This window comes from Cheilinus undulatus, linkage group 22 (assembly GCF_018320785.1).
Source record: "Cheilinus undulatus linkage group 22, ASM1832078v1, whole genome shotgun sequence".
Taxonomy (NCBI): domain Eukaryota; kingdom Metazoa; phylum Chordata; class Actinopteri; order Labriformes; family Labridae; genus Cheilinus; species Cheilinus undulatus.
The window spans coordinates 34,110,386-34,128,864 of NC_054886.1; the positions used below are offsets into that span (position 1 = coordinate 34,110,386).

At 36.9% G+C, this 18,479-nt stretch overlaps 1 protein-coding gene across 1 annotated transcript in view; it reads right to left on the reverse strand.

Annotated features, from left to right (window-relative positions):
• The window catches only part of npy2rl (neuropeptide Y receptor Y2, like), a 37,695-nt gene extending 24,833 nt beyond the window's left edge, over positions 1 to 12,862 (reverse strand). The window contains exons 1-2 of the mRNA XM_041780075.1: positions 12,692 to 12,862; positions 10,575 to 10,707 (exon numbers count right to left, since the gene is read on the reverse strand). Of these exons, the coding sequence (XP_041636009.1) occupies positions 10,575 to 10,707; positions 12,692 to 12,862 (304 nt within the window). The remainder of the gene's footprint in view (positions 1 to 10,574; positions 10,708 to 12,691) is intronic.
• Between the last annotated feature and the right edge of the window lie 5,617 nt (positions 12,863 to 18,479).

Genomic DNA, 18,479 nt, shown 5'->3' on the forward strand with positions numbered 1-18,479 from the left:
TGGGAGTACACGTTCATCTGACTTAGTCACTAATTTTGAGACGCATGACTCACTTGGAAGTCGCGCCGACTTTCAGTCAGATCACGCGTCGTTTGTCATGCTGTTTACAATGGCCGACCATGACCCGACTACAGCCGGACCAGCTGCTCCTGACTAGTCAGATGGATTTCTGACATGTTTGATATAGTGGTCGTACAACTCCAGACATTCCCACAGCGAGGGCAGACGCTCGAGCAGAATCCTCAACTTTGGGGCTTTTTTTTTCTTTGCAAACTATCAAACAGAATCTTAAATCATCATGACACCAGCAGGAAATATTCCTACCAGCTGACATGATGATGTTTGCATGTGTGGGATAGAGCGATAGATAGCAGGAGTCTTTGCTGACTTTAGGTGTACACTGTGAGCACTCAAGTCATGAACGGTGTAATATAAGCACATAAATCCAGCGCAACGGTCGTGCATCATACGCGATTCAGTGGCACAGTGTGAGCTGACATTACACCATGTCTGTCAGAAGGTCAGAGTGTATGCCCGGCCTTAGCCATACCACTGCTATCAAAGTTACACAGTGCTAAAAGCAGGTGACCAGGGCTCTCTGTGGAAATGGGATAGACATAATTTTCTTACTTTCAAAGTTGAAATAAATCATTGAAAAGTCTGCTAGAGGCCCAAGTACTGCCATTATGGTTAGATTTAACAATCAGTGCTCGTTGGGAGTAAACTCATTCAGCTGGTGTTAACTGTTTTTATCAACAGTGTCTGCCATGCTGTAATCCCTCCATATCTGTGTAGACAGAATGCTGAACAAGTTATAAATAAGTTATCTCATGAACAGAGCAGAAAATATGGACAGAGAACCTCTAAGGTGATGTTGCCTAAAGTTTGATTTTACCAATTAAATCAACAAAAACTTCAACAAACTCCAAAGGCAAAAACAGCTCCGTGTTTTTTCAGGTCACAGTAATCAGGGTGTGTTCATCAGCGAGTGTTTGTGTGGCGTATTAACTAATAATAGCCAGCAGAAAGTTTTAGTTTACATCCAGTTTTTCCAGACACTTCTCTGAACAACAAACGCTCCCGGCTATACAAGGATTTGTGTGAACATCAGAAGATGTTTTATCCTCCCCACAAACTCCAGCAAGAAAAGCCCTTTCTGTACCCCATCTAATTATTTTTGTTTTATTTATGTCACTTTATTAAATTATTCTTTTTGTTTCTTATTTGGTGACAGCTGTGGAGAGGAGGAGAGGGAACGCATGAGCAAGAAGGGAAAATCCTGCTAGGCAGGCGTTTTTTTTTCCTGGAATCTACTTTTTCAGTTTAAACTGAGGAGAGCAACGAGGCTGATGATGAGAGATGAAGTTAAAGGAAACTAGAGACTTCATGTCAGTGTTAGGGTCTGTCAGTTTTACCAAGCCTCCTCCACTATCTAGACCAGTGGTTCTCAACCTTCTCAGCCCGGGACCCCCAAAATAAAGGTGCCAAAGACCGGGGACCCCCACTGTACCTGAAAGTGTTTGAACACAGCCATGCACAATTCAGAATAGTCATGTGGAGATAAGGCCGCTCATGAAGGGGGATAAAGGGGAGAGCTTTCTGGCGCCCAGACAAACTGGGGGTCCGTGGAGGTCAGCAAAACCATGGTTCATGGTAAAGGTAAGCTTTGATATCCATTTTTCATATTTAACCTTAACCCTCCTTAAATTTACTACCCTCTGGACACCTTTGAGGCAAAAATGTACACATACAGAAAAATTGCCATTAAATCACCATATGTCAAAATTTTTTTCACCTTTTTTTCATAAATCTCTTTACCAACTTCAGACCTGCTCAAATCTACCAGACATTCAATAATTTTCAAGATTAAAAGAAAAAAAAAATCATTAATTCGCAGAATTTTAACCCTTGAAATGCCAGTTTGATTATTTGAAATATTTTATTTTTTACTACAAAAAACAGAAAAAGTGAATTATTTTCCATAAAATTAATAGTAGAAAGATGGGGCTTTGGTGCTGATGAGAGTCTTGGATGGGTCAAAGATTAGCAACAAATGTGATTTGAATGCACCTGTATTTATTTATTTATTTATTTTAATTTATTTATTTACTTTTTTTTTTTTTGTAGTGCCAGCTTTAACATTAGGGCACCCTCTGGACACCTTTGAGGCAAAAATGTACACGTACAAAAAAACTGCTATTGATTCAGCATACATCAATATTTTTTTCACCTTTTTTTTCATAAATCTATTTAACAACTTCAGACCTGCTCAAAACTACCCAAAAAAAAAAAAAAAAAAAAAAAAAAACTCAATAATTCTCAGAATTTTAACCCTTTTAATGCCAGTTTGATTATTTGAAATATTTCATTTTTTTACTAAAAAAAAACACAAAAAGTGAATTATTTTCCATATAATAAATAGTAGAAAGATGGGGCTTTAGTGCTGATGAGAGTCTTGGATGGGTCAAAGATTAGCAACAAATGTGATTTGATTGCATTAATATTTTTTACATAATGTCAGATATATCCTCTGGACATCTATGAGGCAAAAATGCCTCCATTGACTTCCATTAAAACCAGGTTTTTTAATCTCACTGTCATTGCAGTATAAAACCATGCATTCTTTAATGTCAGCATTTCAATGTGAAGAAGTCTAGTGAAATTTGACATTTTTACCGTATACCACCAGATTCAACCATTTACCCATTGTAGGACCATGCACCACATTCTGGTATTTTTGCTCATTATATTATGAAGAGTTTTTTTGTCTAAGTTTACTTCTGAGAATTATTGAATGTTTGGTAGTTTTGCATAGGTCTAAAGGTAAGAGATTTACGGAATAAAGTAGGAAAAAATATTGATGTATGGAGATTTAATGGCAGTTTTTTGTATGTGTACAAGGTGTCCAGAGGGTACAAAATTCACTGAGAGATTATGAATGACATTTAAGAGTCAAACATGTTGGATTTCAAAAATGTCACTAGAAAGAAATGTTCCTGTAAAAATTCATGGCACAAGCTGTAAAACTGACAAAATGATCACAAATTAAAAAAAAAAAAGAAAAAAAAAAAGTTGAGAAAAATGGCCAAAAATGCCCAAGGAGGGCATGAGGGTTAAAAAAAAAAAATAACCACTTTTATCAAAGAAACAAATATCTTCTTTTAACATTGGTGTTGAAAATAGCCCTCTTAAAACTGTAAAGTTCCCTTTGTTAAAAACAGGATTGAAATGGTTTAAAAACTGCTACAATGGGTTAATAATGGCAAAAAGTGGTGGAGAAGGTGGTGAAATTGGGTTTTAATAGTAGCAGAAATGGGTTAGAAGTGGCAAAAATTCGATAAAAATGGAAACAAAAAAAAAGGCAAAAATCAGTTAAAGTTGCAAAAAGCGGCATAAATAGTGAATAAAAGGAGTTAAAAAGTGGCTGGAATTACTTTAAATTGGCAAAAATAGGTTGAAATTTAGTAAAAATGTGATGAAAAAATGATATAAACTGGCAACAAAAGGGTTAACTGCGAACGAAAAAATAGGTAGATATTGGCAGAAACTAGCAAAAATGGAAATTTCAAATAATGAAATGTGGTTAAATTGGAAAAATGGGGTGTAAAAAGTGGTAATAAGGGATAATTGGTTGCAATGATGGTCAACAGAGGCAACATTAAGCTTAAGTAGCAAGAACTGGTTCAAAAGTGGCAAAAACAGGCAAACAAAAATGGTGAAGAGAGTTTAAAACTGACAAAAATCGGTATTAAATGGCAAAAATGTGTTAAACTAGCGGGAAAAAAACTAATGAAAAGGGGTAACAATTTGACAAAATTGTTGCAAAGTTGCAACAGTGTGATTCAAAAAATATTCTTAGTTTTCTTATGGCAACTGGAGACCCCATCTTAGTGTCTCGTGACCCACAAAGGGGTCCCGACCCCAAGGTTGAGAACCAGTGATGTAGACTACATTTACTGTTTAACTGTTGTGGACATGTTTGCATTCTTCATCAACAGTGATTAAAATAAAATTCTTATCACCAGTAGAATAATATAACTTCATCTATCTTGAACAGGACTGCTGCTCCTGCTGTCATGGAATCATGTTTTATACTTTGTCCCATCATTGATTCTTTGGAGAGAGTGAAAGAAGGTTTCATCTACTCAGGTCTCTCGCCATGATTCACTATGTAGACTGCACACAGGCTAAATAAGAGTTAAGAGTTGAAGTGAGCGCTCTAGTCCTCTCATGAATTAATTTAGAGAAAATCACAGCAGTCAAGGTCAACGCCAGGACCTTTCTGGGCTGTAGGATGTTTTAATGGCTCATTCAGGATTAACTAGAGAGGGGTGAAAAACAATTTGGCCTCACAATTTCGCATTCATTTTTCATGTCATTTTTTCTTGTGTGGTAAAACAAGTGTTTGCTTTTCAGGCCTAGCACTTTACTTTGCATATTTTATTTTTCCGTCTGTAGAAAGTTGTTTTTTTCTGTAACTAAAATCATAACTGTCGATCTTTCTAGAGCTCTTCATTCTTTAACTTTAAAACCAATTGGGCAAGTCCACCAGGACATATTCTTACATTTTAACATACTGTTGCGCAAATTTTGAGAGTGTTTTTATTTTCTTAACATCAATATAACCCTTATATCCCATTTTAATAATATGTATTGACTTATGTCTTAACTGGTACAATAAATTGCTAAAAAGTGCAATAAACCTTAAAAAATACAAATCCTTTTTGTTTTTTTCACATAAATTTCAAAATTGAGAAATTGCATAGCTGTATCCCTCAAATTTGTAAATGTAAAAAAGTTGCACAATATCCTTTGGAACCACAGGAAATTTATTTGGAGTCAGTACATAACTTGCTTTTTGAGATGTAGTCAGTTTTGTAACCTGTAAAAAAAGAACAAGTCAGATGAGTAGTTGGACTCTTCATCTGATGCTTTAATTAGTTCGAAAGCCATAACTACATATTTGTGGAAGTGTCAAAGGTGTGTGTGATGTATGTCTTGTGTGTGTGGGTTGTGTGAGTGTTTTTGTAAAAGAAAAAAAAAAAAAAAAAAAAAAGTAGGGGCGAGGAAGTGTGCAGGCTATGTTCTTAGGTGTATTCCACAGAAAAAACTACAACTCCTGGGAAAATATGCCACTTCCTGTTGTTGGTGGGGGGGGGGCTATCAGGTAGGGACATGCAAGAATCATGTGACAGGTCATAACATGATGGCGTTTAATTCAACGTAGGTCTCATTTATAAAGATTTTTGTTTTTGTTCTGAAACATGGTGAATGTGTGAAATGTTTGTGTAAATTCCCAGATTTTATATGTTAAATGAATGATGCATCTATCTTATCAGGTTTTACATCTACTGCCAATCAAATATGAATATGCTTATCGTAGCGCCGGCACTATGCTGGGCTCTATAGGGTTAAAAATAACCAAAAGAAATGGTTTTATCCAAACAGGAAGTGAAGTATCAGTGCATAGTATCAGTGTGTTGATCACTTAACGACCCTGTAAAGTGAAATCCAAAATTTATTTTTTAACACCCTAGATATGTGGGAATAAGGTTGCTGTAAACATGTGAAAACACTGAGACTGAATTCTGGATTTAGACAGTAAAAGCGTTTTCACCTCTTTCCTGGCTGGGTTTTATCTGGGTGGGGCAAACATGTTGCATTGCACTGCAATCACTTCCTGTGAAAAGCCTGATCTTGAAGCTTTCTTTCAGTTTTTGTTCAGTGTTGATAGGCCGAGTAAAACATTAAATATGATTATTTTAATTTGATATAAAAATTAGTGTTACACATGGGGACAGTGGACCATGCTGTACAGGACTGGCACTGGTAATTTTCATAATTTCAGCATATTGTAATTTCTTTTTCAAAATGAAAAAATGTTGTTTTAAATAATTAAAAAAACATTTTCTTGTGGGTGTTGTGTTTTTTGGAGGTCTTATATCTAATACAGTAAATTAAACTTAATAAAATATATACTTTTCATTTATAAAGTTGAGGTAGAGCCGATAAAGATTAGCTGTCTGTAGAAAGTTCTTTTTTCTGTAACTAATGTCATAACTGTCGATCTCTCAATAACTCTTCATTCTTTAAAAGATCCAAAAGAAAAGCTTTTATCCAAACAGGAAGTAAAGTACCAGTACATAGTATAAATGCATTGATCACTTAATTTTTAAAAGTTAATTGTTAATAATTTCATTTTTAATTGCATGTTTTAAAAGTCAGTTATTCTCCTTTTTTTTTTTTTTTGGTAGTCTAAAGTGATTTTGTGTTACGGTTGTTAAATAAATGGAGTAAAAGAGACAAATGATGTTGACTGTCTAATAATAATAATAATAATAATGTATTAATTTACAGCCCTGGCTTCTATAGAAATGCTCTTACTACAGGTTAAAATCCATGTTCTTAGTGATGCTGTCCATGGTGCTGAAATCGTTCCCTGCTACATCTAGGAGCAGAATCCCCCTCATCACCTGTACTCCTGTTTGTTCACTTGTCTCTGCCTCATTACAACTTCTTCTGCTTTGTTCGAAGTGTGCATTAAAGCATCAAACAGTCAAACTGTTGACAGAAGAGATAGTTTGTAACAGTATTTAGTAGCTCGTGTAAAGATATTGTGCTCTTGTGTTCAGCCGTTTCCCTTTATCGGGCTTATTTTTTATTTGTTGAACTTTGGTAACTCAGTACTTTCAATGATTTTCCACATCACCCATTTTTAAGAAACACAACTCACTGAAGTGGTCACATGCTCTTGGCAGCCATTGAAGCCCTGAGTAGCTTTACTAAATATTAGAATGTGCTTTCTCTTCAGTTTGCATGCTTTTGTGGCTAAATGGAGTTGCTTGTTTGGTTTTATGGACTCGTACCTTCATCTTAACACCAGATGTACCCAGGTTTATTCTGATTTTTGACTACCAGATGATGGAGAAGGCAGAAAGCCTTTGCTTGAATGTCCACTGGAGTTTATTACATAGACGTTGCTGCTTGCTAAGTTCTAACTACCTTAAGGCGACTTTTAATTGTGGTTTTGTTTTCAAAGCCACCATGCCTCCATAAAAAGACACTAAAAGTGAGATTAATTATGAACCAGCTTGAAATTTATCACTTGAACACTCTGACACTTCTCAGGCGGGGGACTTGTGAATCTCGCCTCTTCACACTCGTCTCATTAGGAACAAAAAGAGCGGTAGAGGACTCAGTCAGCATGTGTTGAGGCTGATACTCTGAGGGAAAATTTGTTTACGGTGCAGAACGTAACAGATGATTGGTTAAGTGCTGATCCTGTCTTCTGGTGCTTTTAAATCCTGTTTGAAGATTGGAGTCAAAGTTGAGAGATTCTCCAGCTCATTAAAAACGTGTTAGGCTCAGCAGGCTTCCACAAATACACAGTTAAACCCTTTTATACTGGTGCTAGTGGGAGAAAACAATCCCAATAACACCATGCTCCAGCTAATTTGTGGGATCTTTGCACATTTTGTACTCCATCTCCATTTATAATGGCTAATTGGAGCTGGAGGCTTGCCGGTGTGATGGACTGATATGAACAGACTTTGGTTTATCATGGACAGGTGCAGATTTTTCTCAGGAGCAGGGTCTGCCAAGTGTACACGACAAAGTGTTAGAAGTGATGCAATGGAAAAATGGAAATAGAGAAAATCAAGAATTGTGTGGTTTTGCATTGCATTCAGTCAAAAAATACACTCCAGACCACATTAATTATTTCAGGTAAGTTTAAACGGCACGAGACGGAACAAACTGAAATTATTGCTGCTGACAGTTAGTAGAAAAAATCAGTGAGAAAAACCCTTAAATATGCATCTAGTTTTTATTTTGTGATAATCTTCAAGAAAAAAAAACTTAATCAGCTGCCTCACTACATTAATAAGTGTAATATTTCATCTCCATACCAATCCAATTTCAGTCTAAAGTTTTCTACGACGGCTCTTCTAAATTTTACCGATGACCTGTTTTCTGCTTTTTATTCTGGCCAGATTGCACATACAGTTTTTATTGATCTCAGCAGGGCTTTTGTCTTCCTATTTCACTCCACCTTTAGTGTAGATCACAATGCTCTCTGCAGGTTCAGGGCCTTCCTTCAGTCAGTACGTTGTTTTCAATGGTTCTCAGTCCAGTTGGACTATGGTTTAAAGTGGCATTCCACAAGGCTCTACCCTAGACCTACTTCTGTTTTCATTTTCATCAAATATCTGCAACAAACATGTTCAGCTCTTCATGTCTAATCTGACACGCCAAATCAACTGTTTCATATCTCCATAGCATGGGTTTATTTCACATTCATCTGGGAAAGCTCCCACAGAAAGCGTTTGGGAAGGGCAGGTCTTTTTCCCGGTGATTGGAAGACGGGCCAAGAGAGAGAGAGACAAGAAAAATGAGGTGGCAGACATGCACAGCTCCAGTGCTAACCTGAGCTATACAGGCTAGTGCTACTGTAAGGAACGCTGAAACATGTTGGTGGCAAAATCCATGCCAAAGCCTATCAGGGTACACAGAAACATCTCTGCTAACAGAAGCTTTCAGTGAGGCTCGTTGCTTTTGTTTTACTAAGGATACGGTTAGGTCTGATGAAACATCAGCTGTCTATAACTACATCCAATCTAATCACTACCATGGTGGTAGCCTTTGGTAGCTTAAAGCAGGGGTTCTCAACCTTATCAGCCCATGACCCGCAAAATAAAGGTGCCAGTGAGCAAGGGCCCCCACTGTTCCTGAAGTTGGCTGAACACAGCCATGCACATTAAAAACAGAATTAAAATGTAGTAAAAATAGCTCAAATTGGTTAATAATGGCAAAAAAGGGTGGTAAAGGTGGTGAAATTAGATTTTAAAAGCAGCAGAAATGGGTCGAAAATGACAAATAAGATAAAAGTAGCAAAAAATAACCAAAAAAAAAAGACAAAAATGGGCATAAAAGGTGGTAAAAGGGGATTCAGAAGTGGCTGAAATGGCATTGAAGTGGCAAAAATAGGTAGATAGTTGGTGAAATGGGATGGAAAAATGATATAAACTGGCAAAAAAGGGTTACCTGAGACAGAAATAGTCAGAAAAAGCCAAAAATGGGCATATCAAATTGTGAAATGTGGCATAAAAAGTGGTAAAGAGGGGTTAATACTGGCAATGATGTGTCAACAGACCCAACAATAGGCAGAGAGTGTTAAGATTTGGTTTAGAAGTGGCAAAAACAGGCAGAACAAAGTAGTAGAAAGGGTTTAAAATGGACAAAAAATAGTTTTTAAGTTGCAAAGATATGTTGAAATGTGCAAAATTGGTGGGAAAAAGTGCTAAAATGGGTTACAATTAGATAAAATTGGTATAAAATGGCAACAGTGTAATTCAAAAATGTTCTTGGTTTTTTGAGGCATCTGGAGACTCCCTCTCAGTGTCTCGCGACCCCAAATGGGGTCCTGACCCCAACGTTGAGAACCCCTGGCTTAAAGTGCGACTTAACCCAAACTGTAAATTTAGCAAACTCAGGCCAATATCGGTCACGAAAGCTACCAGCTTGGCGTTTTGCCTTTCCTTTTATAAAGTAATGTGGTCCAGTTCTGATAAAAGTGCCGCTACGCTATAGCGACACCCACGCTAACTGCTACACTGTAGGGAACCATTGCTAACAGCTCACAGTATCCCTGCAATGACTGAAATAGTGGTGCTGAACCGTTTTTGGTTTTCGCCAAGCTTGACCTTAGCTGCACACGTATCGACATGTGTCGAGCTTAACTCTTGTATCCCAATCCTGGTGTTTGTTTCACGTCTTTCCTCTCTTCTCATAAAGAAGAAGAGCCCAAAAGTCACTTTTATAAACCCCAAAGTTCAGATAATTCAGCTGGATCTGGCTGACTCATTTGATTCTACTTACTGTCCTTGGTACCTTAGAACAGCGACATCAGACTGATGTTGAAAGATGGATGCTGATGAAAACCTTGAGGTAAAAACTAAAGGGTATCCTGTCTAGATGCTAAATGCTTCCTCAGAGCTGACACTAATGGTTTCTGTGAAACGGACTTTAAATGGCGCCTTAAACAGACGGAGACGATGACAAAGATGCTTGAGAATTCCTGTAAACTTGACTAAAAAGACTCTAAAGGTTTCTTTTAATAGATATTAAACGTGTCATCCTGAAGCAGACACTGATAGGACCTATTCACATCTGCATTTATATTTGATGACTTGGGATGATACTACAGTGACATTTGGGTCTCTTAACCCAATCAAACATTTTTCTAAGGCACTAGCAGACTTGTGAAAATCTTTGTCCTGTTGTTCATCAAACATTTATACAGCGCTGACAGACAAAATGACTTTTTCTCCCCTGTGAGGCATGTGAATGTCAAACACGTCAACGATCAATGTTAGATTTCATCTCTCACAGACAGCAGCAGCCAAAGCCCAGACATCACAGAGAGATCGAATATAACAGCTGACAGATGTTTGAGTCATCATCACAGATGACCTACAGAGGGCACACACAAACACACGGAGGCTCCGTTTCAGAGCCCACATAGCCTGGAAACCCTCCACACATCATGACCCCTGTGTTCATGCATGCCAACGTACCCACAGCCAGGTTGGCGATGAAAAAGTTGGTGACCGTGCGAAGTGTCTTGAAGCGGTAGATGACATATATGACGAGAGAATTACCCAGAACCCCCAGTACGATGATGGTGCTGTAGGCCAGGATCAACACCACCTGCAAACAAGAAGAGCAAACGTTGGTGAGAGACAGTTCTCCACTGGAGCACATCACTGGGGGCTGGTTTATACTTCCCGTCTTATTTTACAGGAAAAATAGTATTCAAATATTATCTGAAAGAAAAAAGCTGACACAGCCAATCACAGCTCTTTCTCTCAACATGGTGGTGCATTTAAATATACTTCTCAATAACCTCTTCTTGTATTAAGGCTGATGCACCATAGCAAAGCTTCACCTCCTCCACCCCAGCCTCCTCCTTTATAACATAAAGCTTCACCTCCTCCACCCCGGCCTCCTCCTTTATAGACTAAAGCTTCACCTCCTCCACCCCAGCCTCCTTCTTTATAACATAAAGCTTCACCTCCTCCACCCCGGCCTCCTCCTTTATAACATAAAGCTTCACCTCCTCCACCCCAGCCTCCTTCTTTATAACATAAAGCTTCACCTCCTCCACCCCAGCCTCCTCCTTTATAACATAAAGCTTCACCTCCTCCACCCCGGCCTCCTCCTTTATAGACTAAAGCTTCACCTCCTCCACCCCAGCCTCCTTCTTTATAACATAAAGCTTCACCTCCTCCACCCCGGCCTCCTCCTTTATAGACTAAAGCTTCAACTCCTCCACCCCAGCCTCCTCCTTTATAACATAAAGCTTCACCTCCTCCACCCCAGCCTCCTCCTTTATAACATAAAGCTTCACCTTCTCCACCCCAGCCTCCTCCTTTATAACATAAAGCTCCACCTCCTCCTCCAAAAATAGTCCAATCTCTGTAAGTTTTATTGGGTTATAACTTTTGGAGGAGCCACATTTCATCTTGCTTTCACCTCCCGAGACCCTGTATGCACTTATCAGGAAATTAAATTCTTGCTTTCCTGAAACATTTGTACTCTAAGAATATTTAGGTATTTGTTTGGAATGTTCATTGGAGTTTGAGTAATTCACTGGAAAAAAAAAAAAAAAAACAATTGCAGTTCATTTTTTTAGGAATTACCTTGGAGATTCCGCTGAATGTAACTTGGAAATTTTCAAGTATTTTCATGGAAGTTTTGAGATATTTTTGTATATTTTTGAGAGTTTAATTAAAATTGGAGGTAACTTTTAAAATTCTTAAATATTTTCATACAAATTTGGGGATCTTTATTTTTGGGGTGTTTTAAATTTTTTTGGCAAATTTTGTGCAAACTTTGGAAATGTATTTATTATTTTGGGGATTTTTATTCTTAATATTTAGGGGCTCATTGCTTTAAAATTTGTAGCATATTCTCCATAAAAATATGAAATTTATTCTTTTTTTTAATTTTAAGAATTGTGGTTTGGAATTAGAATGTTGGATGCCCTTTGAGATTTCTGGAATTTTTATGGAAATGTCAGGGAATTTATTTGGATATATTAGGACTTCTTGTGGTTTATATTATCATGTTATGGAAAATTTGTTTTGAGATATCTGGAAATCTTTTGAACACTTTCAGAAATTTACATGAATTTTGTTCGTAAATCTTTTCTATTATTATTATCATTATTATTATTATTATTATTATTATTATTATTATTTTATAAGGCTTTATATAAAGTGTCACTGAAAGGTTTAAGGAATATCTGAAGACATCCTGGGGTACTTTTTATGGGAAGCTTTAAAAATATGTTGAAGAATGTTTTACAGAAATTTAAGGTTATTTATTTCTAATTTTAGGGAATTTGTGTTGATATTGTTGGTCAAACTAATTCCTTTTCAAAGATGAGGCTGCGCCTCTAAACTTATCAGGCCCTAATTATCAGAAATAAGAGGGAGAAAGTAAAAGTGCACTCCAAACAAAAACTCAGGTCTGAGCAGGTCAATGATGAGTTTTTTACAGAAGCAGCAGAGTGTTTAAGAGCCTGGTGAAATTAACGGGTCCAGTTACAATGACCAGAGAAGGGGTCAGTCAATCACAGCTTTTTATAAATAAAATTATTACATCAATAATGAAGTTATGAAATTGTTACCTGCACACTCAGCAGTTTAATGGGATCTTCTGGAAAGTTCACCCCCTCAAACACCAATGTGGGCATGGCTGGCGGGTTTGCACCAGCCATTTGTTCATAGTCCTGGTAAAGGAGTTTCCCAGGGTCATCGTCAGACAGGAGCCCGTCCTGTGTGGCGTTCAGGGCCTCCATGTCCGATCATACGTGTTCAGCCAGCAGAGGCATTTTACAGATGGCTGCAGTCACATGGGCAGAGCCTGAGGAGTAACAGAGAAACGTAGACAGTCAGTGACGTACAAGTACAGCAAACAGAGGCATGAATAAATCAGTAATGTGGATAAATTCAGCTGTAGCATGTAAAACTGTTTCTAAATGGACACGTTTTTGACTCACATCTTTAAAAAATGCTTGCAATTGTTATTGTGAATCTTGCATTTTAAAAGTTTTTTTTCCGAACGAGTGTGTGTTCTGCTCACAGACAGCAAATCTGACTTGATCACACCAAAAAGTGCCAAATTTAGTAAAACTAGACCAACCATGAAAACATTTAACCCTTGTGCCCTCCTCAAATTTACTACCCTCGGGACATCTTTAAGGCAAAAATGTACACGTACTGAAAAATTGCCATTAAATCACTATACATCAATACTTTTTTCATTTTTTTTTCCATAAATCTTTTTAACAATTTCAGACCTGCTCAAAACTACAAAAAAAAAAACAACAACAAAAAACAAAAAACAAAAAACAACAAACAACAAACAAACAAAAAAAAACTCAATAATTCTCAGAATTTTAACCCTTTTAATGCCAGTTTGATTATTTGAAATATTTCATTTTCTACTGAAAAAAAAGCAAAAAGTGAATTATTTTCCATATAATAAATAGTAGAAAGATGGGGCTTTGGGGGTGATGAGAGTCTTGGATGGGTCAAGGATTAGCAACAAAACTGATTTGATTGCATTAATATTTTTTATGTAATGTCAGAAATACCCTCTGGACATCTTCGAGGCAAAAATGCCCCCATTGACTTCCATTAAAACAAGGATTTTTAATCTCAGTGTCATTGCAGTATAAAACCATGCATTCTTTAATATCAGCATTTCAATGTGAAGAAGTCTAGTGAAATTTGACATTTTTACCGTATTCCACCAGATTCAACCATTTACTCATTGTAGGACCATGCACCAAATTCTTGTATTTTTGCCCGTTATATTATGGAGAGTTTTGTGTGAGTTTGAAAGGGTTAAAATTCTGAGAATTATTGAATGTTTGGTGGTTTTGAGCAAGTCTGAAGTTGTTAAAGAGATTTATGAAAAAAAAAAAAAAGTAGAAAAAATATTGATGTATGCTGATTTAATAGCAGTTTTTTTTGTACATGTACATTTTGCCTCGAAGGTGTCCAGAGGGTGCCCTAATGTTAAAGCTGGCACTACAAAAAAATACAAGGGCAATGAAATCAATTTTGTTGCTTATCTTTGACCCATCCAAGACTCTCATCAGCACCAAAGCCCCATCTTTCTACTATTAATTTTATGGAAAATAATTCACTTTTCGTGTTTTTTTGTAGTAAAAATGAAATATTTCAAATAATCAAACTGGCATTTAAAGGGTTAAAATCTTGAAAATTATTGAATGTTTGGTAGTTTTGAGCAGGTCTAAAGTTGTTTAAGAGATTTATGAAAAAAAGTAGGAAAAAATATTGATGTATGCTGATTTAATAGCAGTTTTTTTGTACGTGTACATTTTTGGCCTCGAAGGTTTCCAGAGTGTATAAAAATTCATTGAGAGAGTATGAATGACATCTAAGAGTAAAACATGTTGGACTTAAAAAAAAAAAAAAAAAAAAAAAAAAAAATAGAAAGAAAAGTTCCTGTAAAAATTCATGTCACAAGCTGTAAAACTGACAAAATGATCACAAAAAAACAAACAAACAAAAAGAATAAAAAGAATAAAAAAAAGTTGAGAAAAATGGCCAAAAATGCCCGAGGAGGGCATAAGGGTCAATACTTTTGTTCATGAAACATCATTCACTATGACTGGCTGTTTTTTGTGGCTGAGCAATCAGGTCATAAACCAGAAATCTTCTGTCATCCTGGACTATTGATAATCCACTATCCTGGACAAACCTGGATTAAACAGATCAGATGCCTAAAATAGATCAGATAATCTCAAGTGCGTGTAAATACAACAGATTATAATGGACAACAGTGTACTAGCAAATCAGGGGATGCTTTAGAAGGGGACTGTACATTTGATATTTATATACTTATATTTAAATATTAAATATGTTTCATAATTATTAAAGTCTCTAATTGCTTTGAAACCTCCAATCATTTTTAGCGGGTATGCACCGACATCACTTTTACAGTTCCTCAGTGTGGCTGAGCGGTAAAACCACATCCTCTATTTATTTATTTGGACAAAATAACAAGGTACAGCTCTCAACTTTCATATTATGTCGTATGTTAAGGGAATATCTTTTGATATGACCTGTATTTTGGCCTCTTCTTATAAATGCTGCCGGTGTTAATCTCTACTGAATACCAATATAAAAATCTCTTTTTCTCAAAGGTTACAGCATTTTTTTTCTCATGATGGTTCTTTATCTACAAAAAAGTCTTTAAAAATAATGAAATATTCTGCCTTTTATTCATATCTCTGGATGACAGATTGAACTATATTCAAGGCCGGGTCCTATTTGTTTGAAAGACAAATAAAAATCTCAGACATTTTGAAGTGACTGGCTCAAAGCAATGCACCAAAGTTGAAGACACTTGTACCTCACCTAGAAGAAAGCCCTCATTAGTTGAATTCAAATATCCTCTGTATTATAATCCAGGCAGAAACACAGCCAGGTTTCAGACAAGATTAATCTTTAAACATCAACTCACAGGATTAATGTACATTAGCCTGAGCGGATAGAATAAGCTTTCAAAATGCCATTAGTGTTTGCAAAATCCCAAACCTCTTACTGTTTGACAGGAAAGTGTTTATAATGAAGGATTATGTTTTTAAAGTTTTGTTGGAACTATTTCTTACAAAAAGCTGAAAACCCAAAGTAAAGTAGATAACACTACAACTCCATAAAGAGAGATAAACTTGGTCTATTTTGAGACAAATATGACTTCTCTGCCCTGATGGAGAGTACTTCACCTTCTAAGATGCAGGAAACTTTCTCAGAAACTGTCTGTGCTGTTAAAATCCCCCCCAAGTGAAAAAGAGCATGTTTAGCCCTGGCGATGTGGATCAACAGATGGTGGTTACACTGGGCAGCTCCCAGTGGCCTCAGATCCCCCGGACTGAAACATTCATCCAGAAACATGATGAAACTTGGATTTATTCAGACAATGTGGGCAGATTTAGACACTGTAGATTTACAGTTTTCTGTGCTTTTTCTCCTCTTGTTGACCTTGTCCTCCTCATGCTTGTGTTCTACTTCTACTGAAAAAAGTCTCTCTCTCTCACTCTACTCTACTCTAAATACTCTACACTAAAAAATGTGAAAAGAGAGGAGGAATTAGAAAGAAAAGACAGCAGTAAATACAGATTTTAGCTCAACAAAACACAAACAGGTATGAACGTGGTTTAAGGGGACGTCGGCTGTATTTTTTGGAACACTTGTGGGGACGCCTCCTTTTGTTCAGTTAGATGAGTTTAGCTACATCAGGATCACTTTGTAAACATGAATATGACTCCATACTTACCTCAGGTTTGTCATAGATATGATTAATCATGCTAAAGAACATAGCACCCCAAGTGGACAAACATGGTACTGCAACTATTAATCCTCTGCAGCCAAAAACACCATACTAGGCATCAGGATCTGATTAGCTGGTTTACTTGAAATGTGTCATTTATCATAAATGTATAAGAAGACAGACACTAAAGAGGATCACCTTTTTCATCTCAGATATATTGGATTTTGAAGATCAAAACAATATAAACCAACATTAATCTACTCTACAAACAAAGACATATTCATACAGTCACTAACCAGCCACAGCAACGAAACGTGGTATTATCTACATTTTTTTCTTTCTTCACAGCAAGTTCTTCTTCTGTGTGTGATTTCTTGTTATAATGTTGGATCTTTCTTTAGAGCAGGTCTGCTTTTAAACCCTTGGTTTAAGATTGTGGAAATATCCAACAATGATACAAAAACAATTTCACATACAGAACAAATAAACTGTAAAATGTACAACAAAGATGAGATCAATCTCAAAATGGGTTTTTAAACATTTGACAGCTCTCGCTATATCATATTTAATTTATTTTATAAAACAATCTGCATTAAAAGGTGCAATATAAAACAAAAATGATTACAGCATAGGCAACAACAGTAGGTGTATTTTGGGGCCAAAAATTCTGGTCCTAAAATCAGAAATCTCCTGTGATGCTGGGTTATTGATAATCCCTTAACCTGGAAAACAATGGATTATGTGCATGAAAAAATAAAATAAGATTATGGACCAAAATAGATAGATAATCTCCACTGCGTGTAACTACACTAAGTAATGATGGATAAAAGAGCACTGCTTTAAAAGTGAATGGTAGGCTTAACAGTTAGATTGCACCCCATATACAGAGACATTTATCCTGCAAAAAAAAGTATATATATATATATATATATATATACATACACAAATTATTATCCAAATGAGATTTTCTCAAAATTTTCCTAAACAGTTGATGCAAATGACAGTCAGTATAATTTTGAAGTCATCACCAATCAAAATGCACTGTTCCAAATTATTATGCACATCAGAGTTTCGGAAAATTTTATAGGTTGTAAAGAACTGACAGTGGTCATTTGTTGAATTTGCAGCATTAGGAGGTCATATTTACTGAAATCAAAGCTATTTCAATCAAAAACATCTTAACAGGCCAAGTCCCATGTTAACATAGGAGCCCTTCTCTGATATCACCTTCACTATTCTTGCATCCATTAAACTTGTGAGTTTTTGGAGAGTTTCTGCTTGAATTTCTTTGCAGGATGTCAGAATATCCTCCCAGAGCTGCTGTTCTGATGTGAACTGCCTCCCACCCTCATAGATCTTTAACTTGAGGATGCTCCAAAGGTTCTCAGTAGGGTTGAGGTCAGGGGAGGATGGGGGCCACACCATGAGTTTCTCTCCTTTTATGCTCATAGCAGCCAATGACACAGAGGGATTCTTTGCAGCATGAGATGGTGCATTGTCATGCACGAAGATCATTTTGCTACAGAAGGCACTGTTCTTCTTTTTGTACCATGGAAGAAAGTGGTCAATCAGAAACTCTACATACTTTGCCGAGGTCATTTTCACACCTTCAGGGACCCTAAAGGGGCCCACCAGCTCTATCCTCATGAATCCGGCCCAGAACATGACTCCGCGTCCTCCTTGCCGAGGTCACAGCCTTGTTGGGACATGGTGGCCATCCACCAACCATCCACTACTCCTCCATCTGGACCATCCAGGGTTGCACGGCACTCATCAGTAAACAAGACTGTGTGAAAATGAGTCTTCATGTATTTCTGGGCCCACTGCAACCGTTTCTGTTTGTAAGCATTGGTTAGGGTGGCTGAATAGTAGGTCTATGCACGACTGCAAGTCTCTGGAGGATCTTACACCTTGAGGTTGGTGGGACTCCAGAGGCACCAGCAGCTTCAAATACCTGTTTGCTGCTTTGTAATGACATTTTAGCAGCTGCTCTCTTAATCTGATGAATTTGTCAGTCAGAAACCTTCCTCATTATGTCTTTATCTGCACGAACCTGTCTGTGCTCTGAATCAGACACACATTCCATCACAGTATGACGATCATGCTTAAGC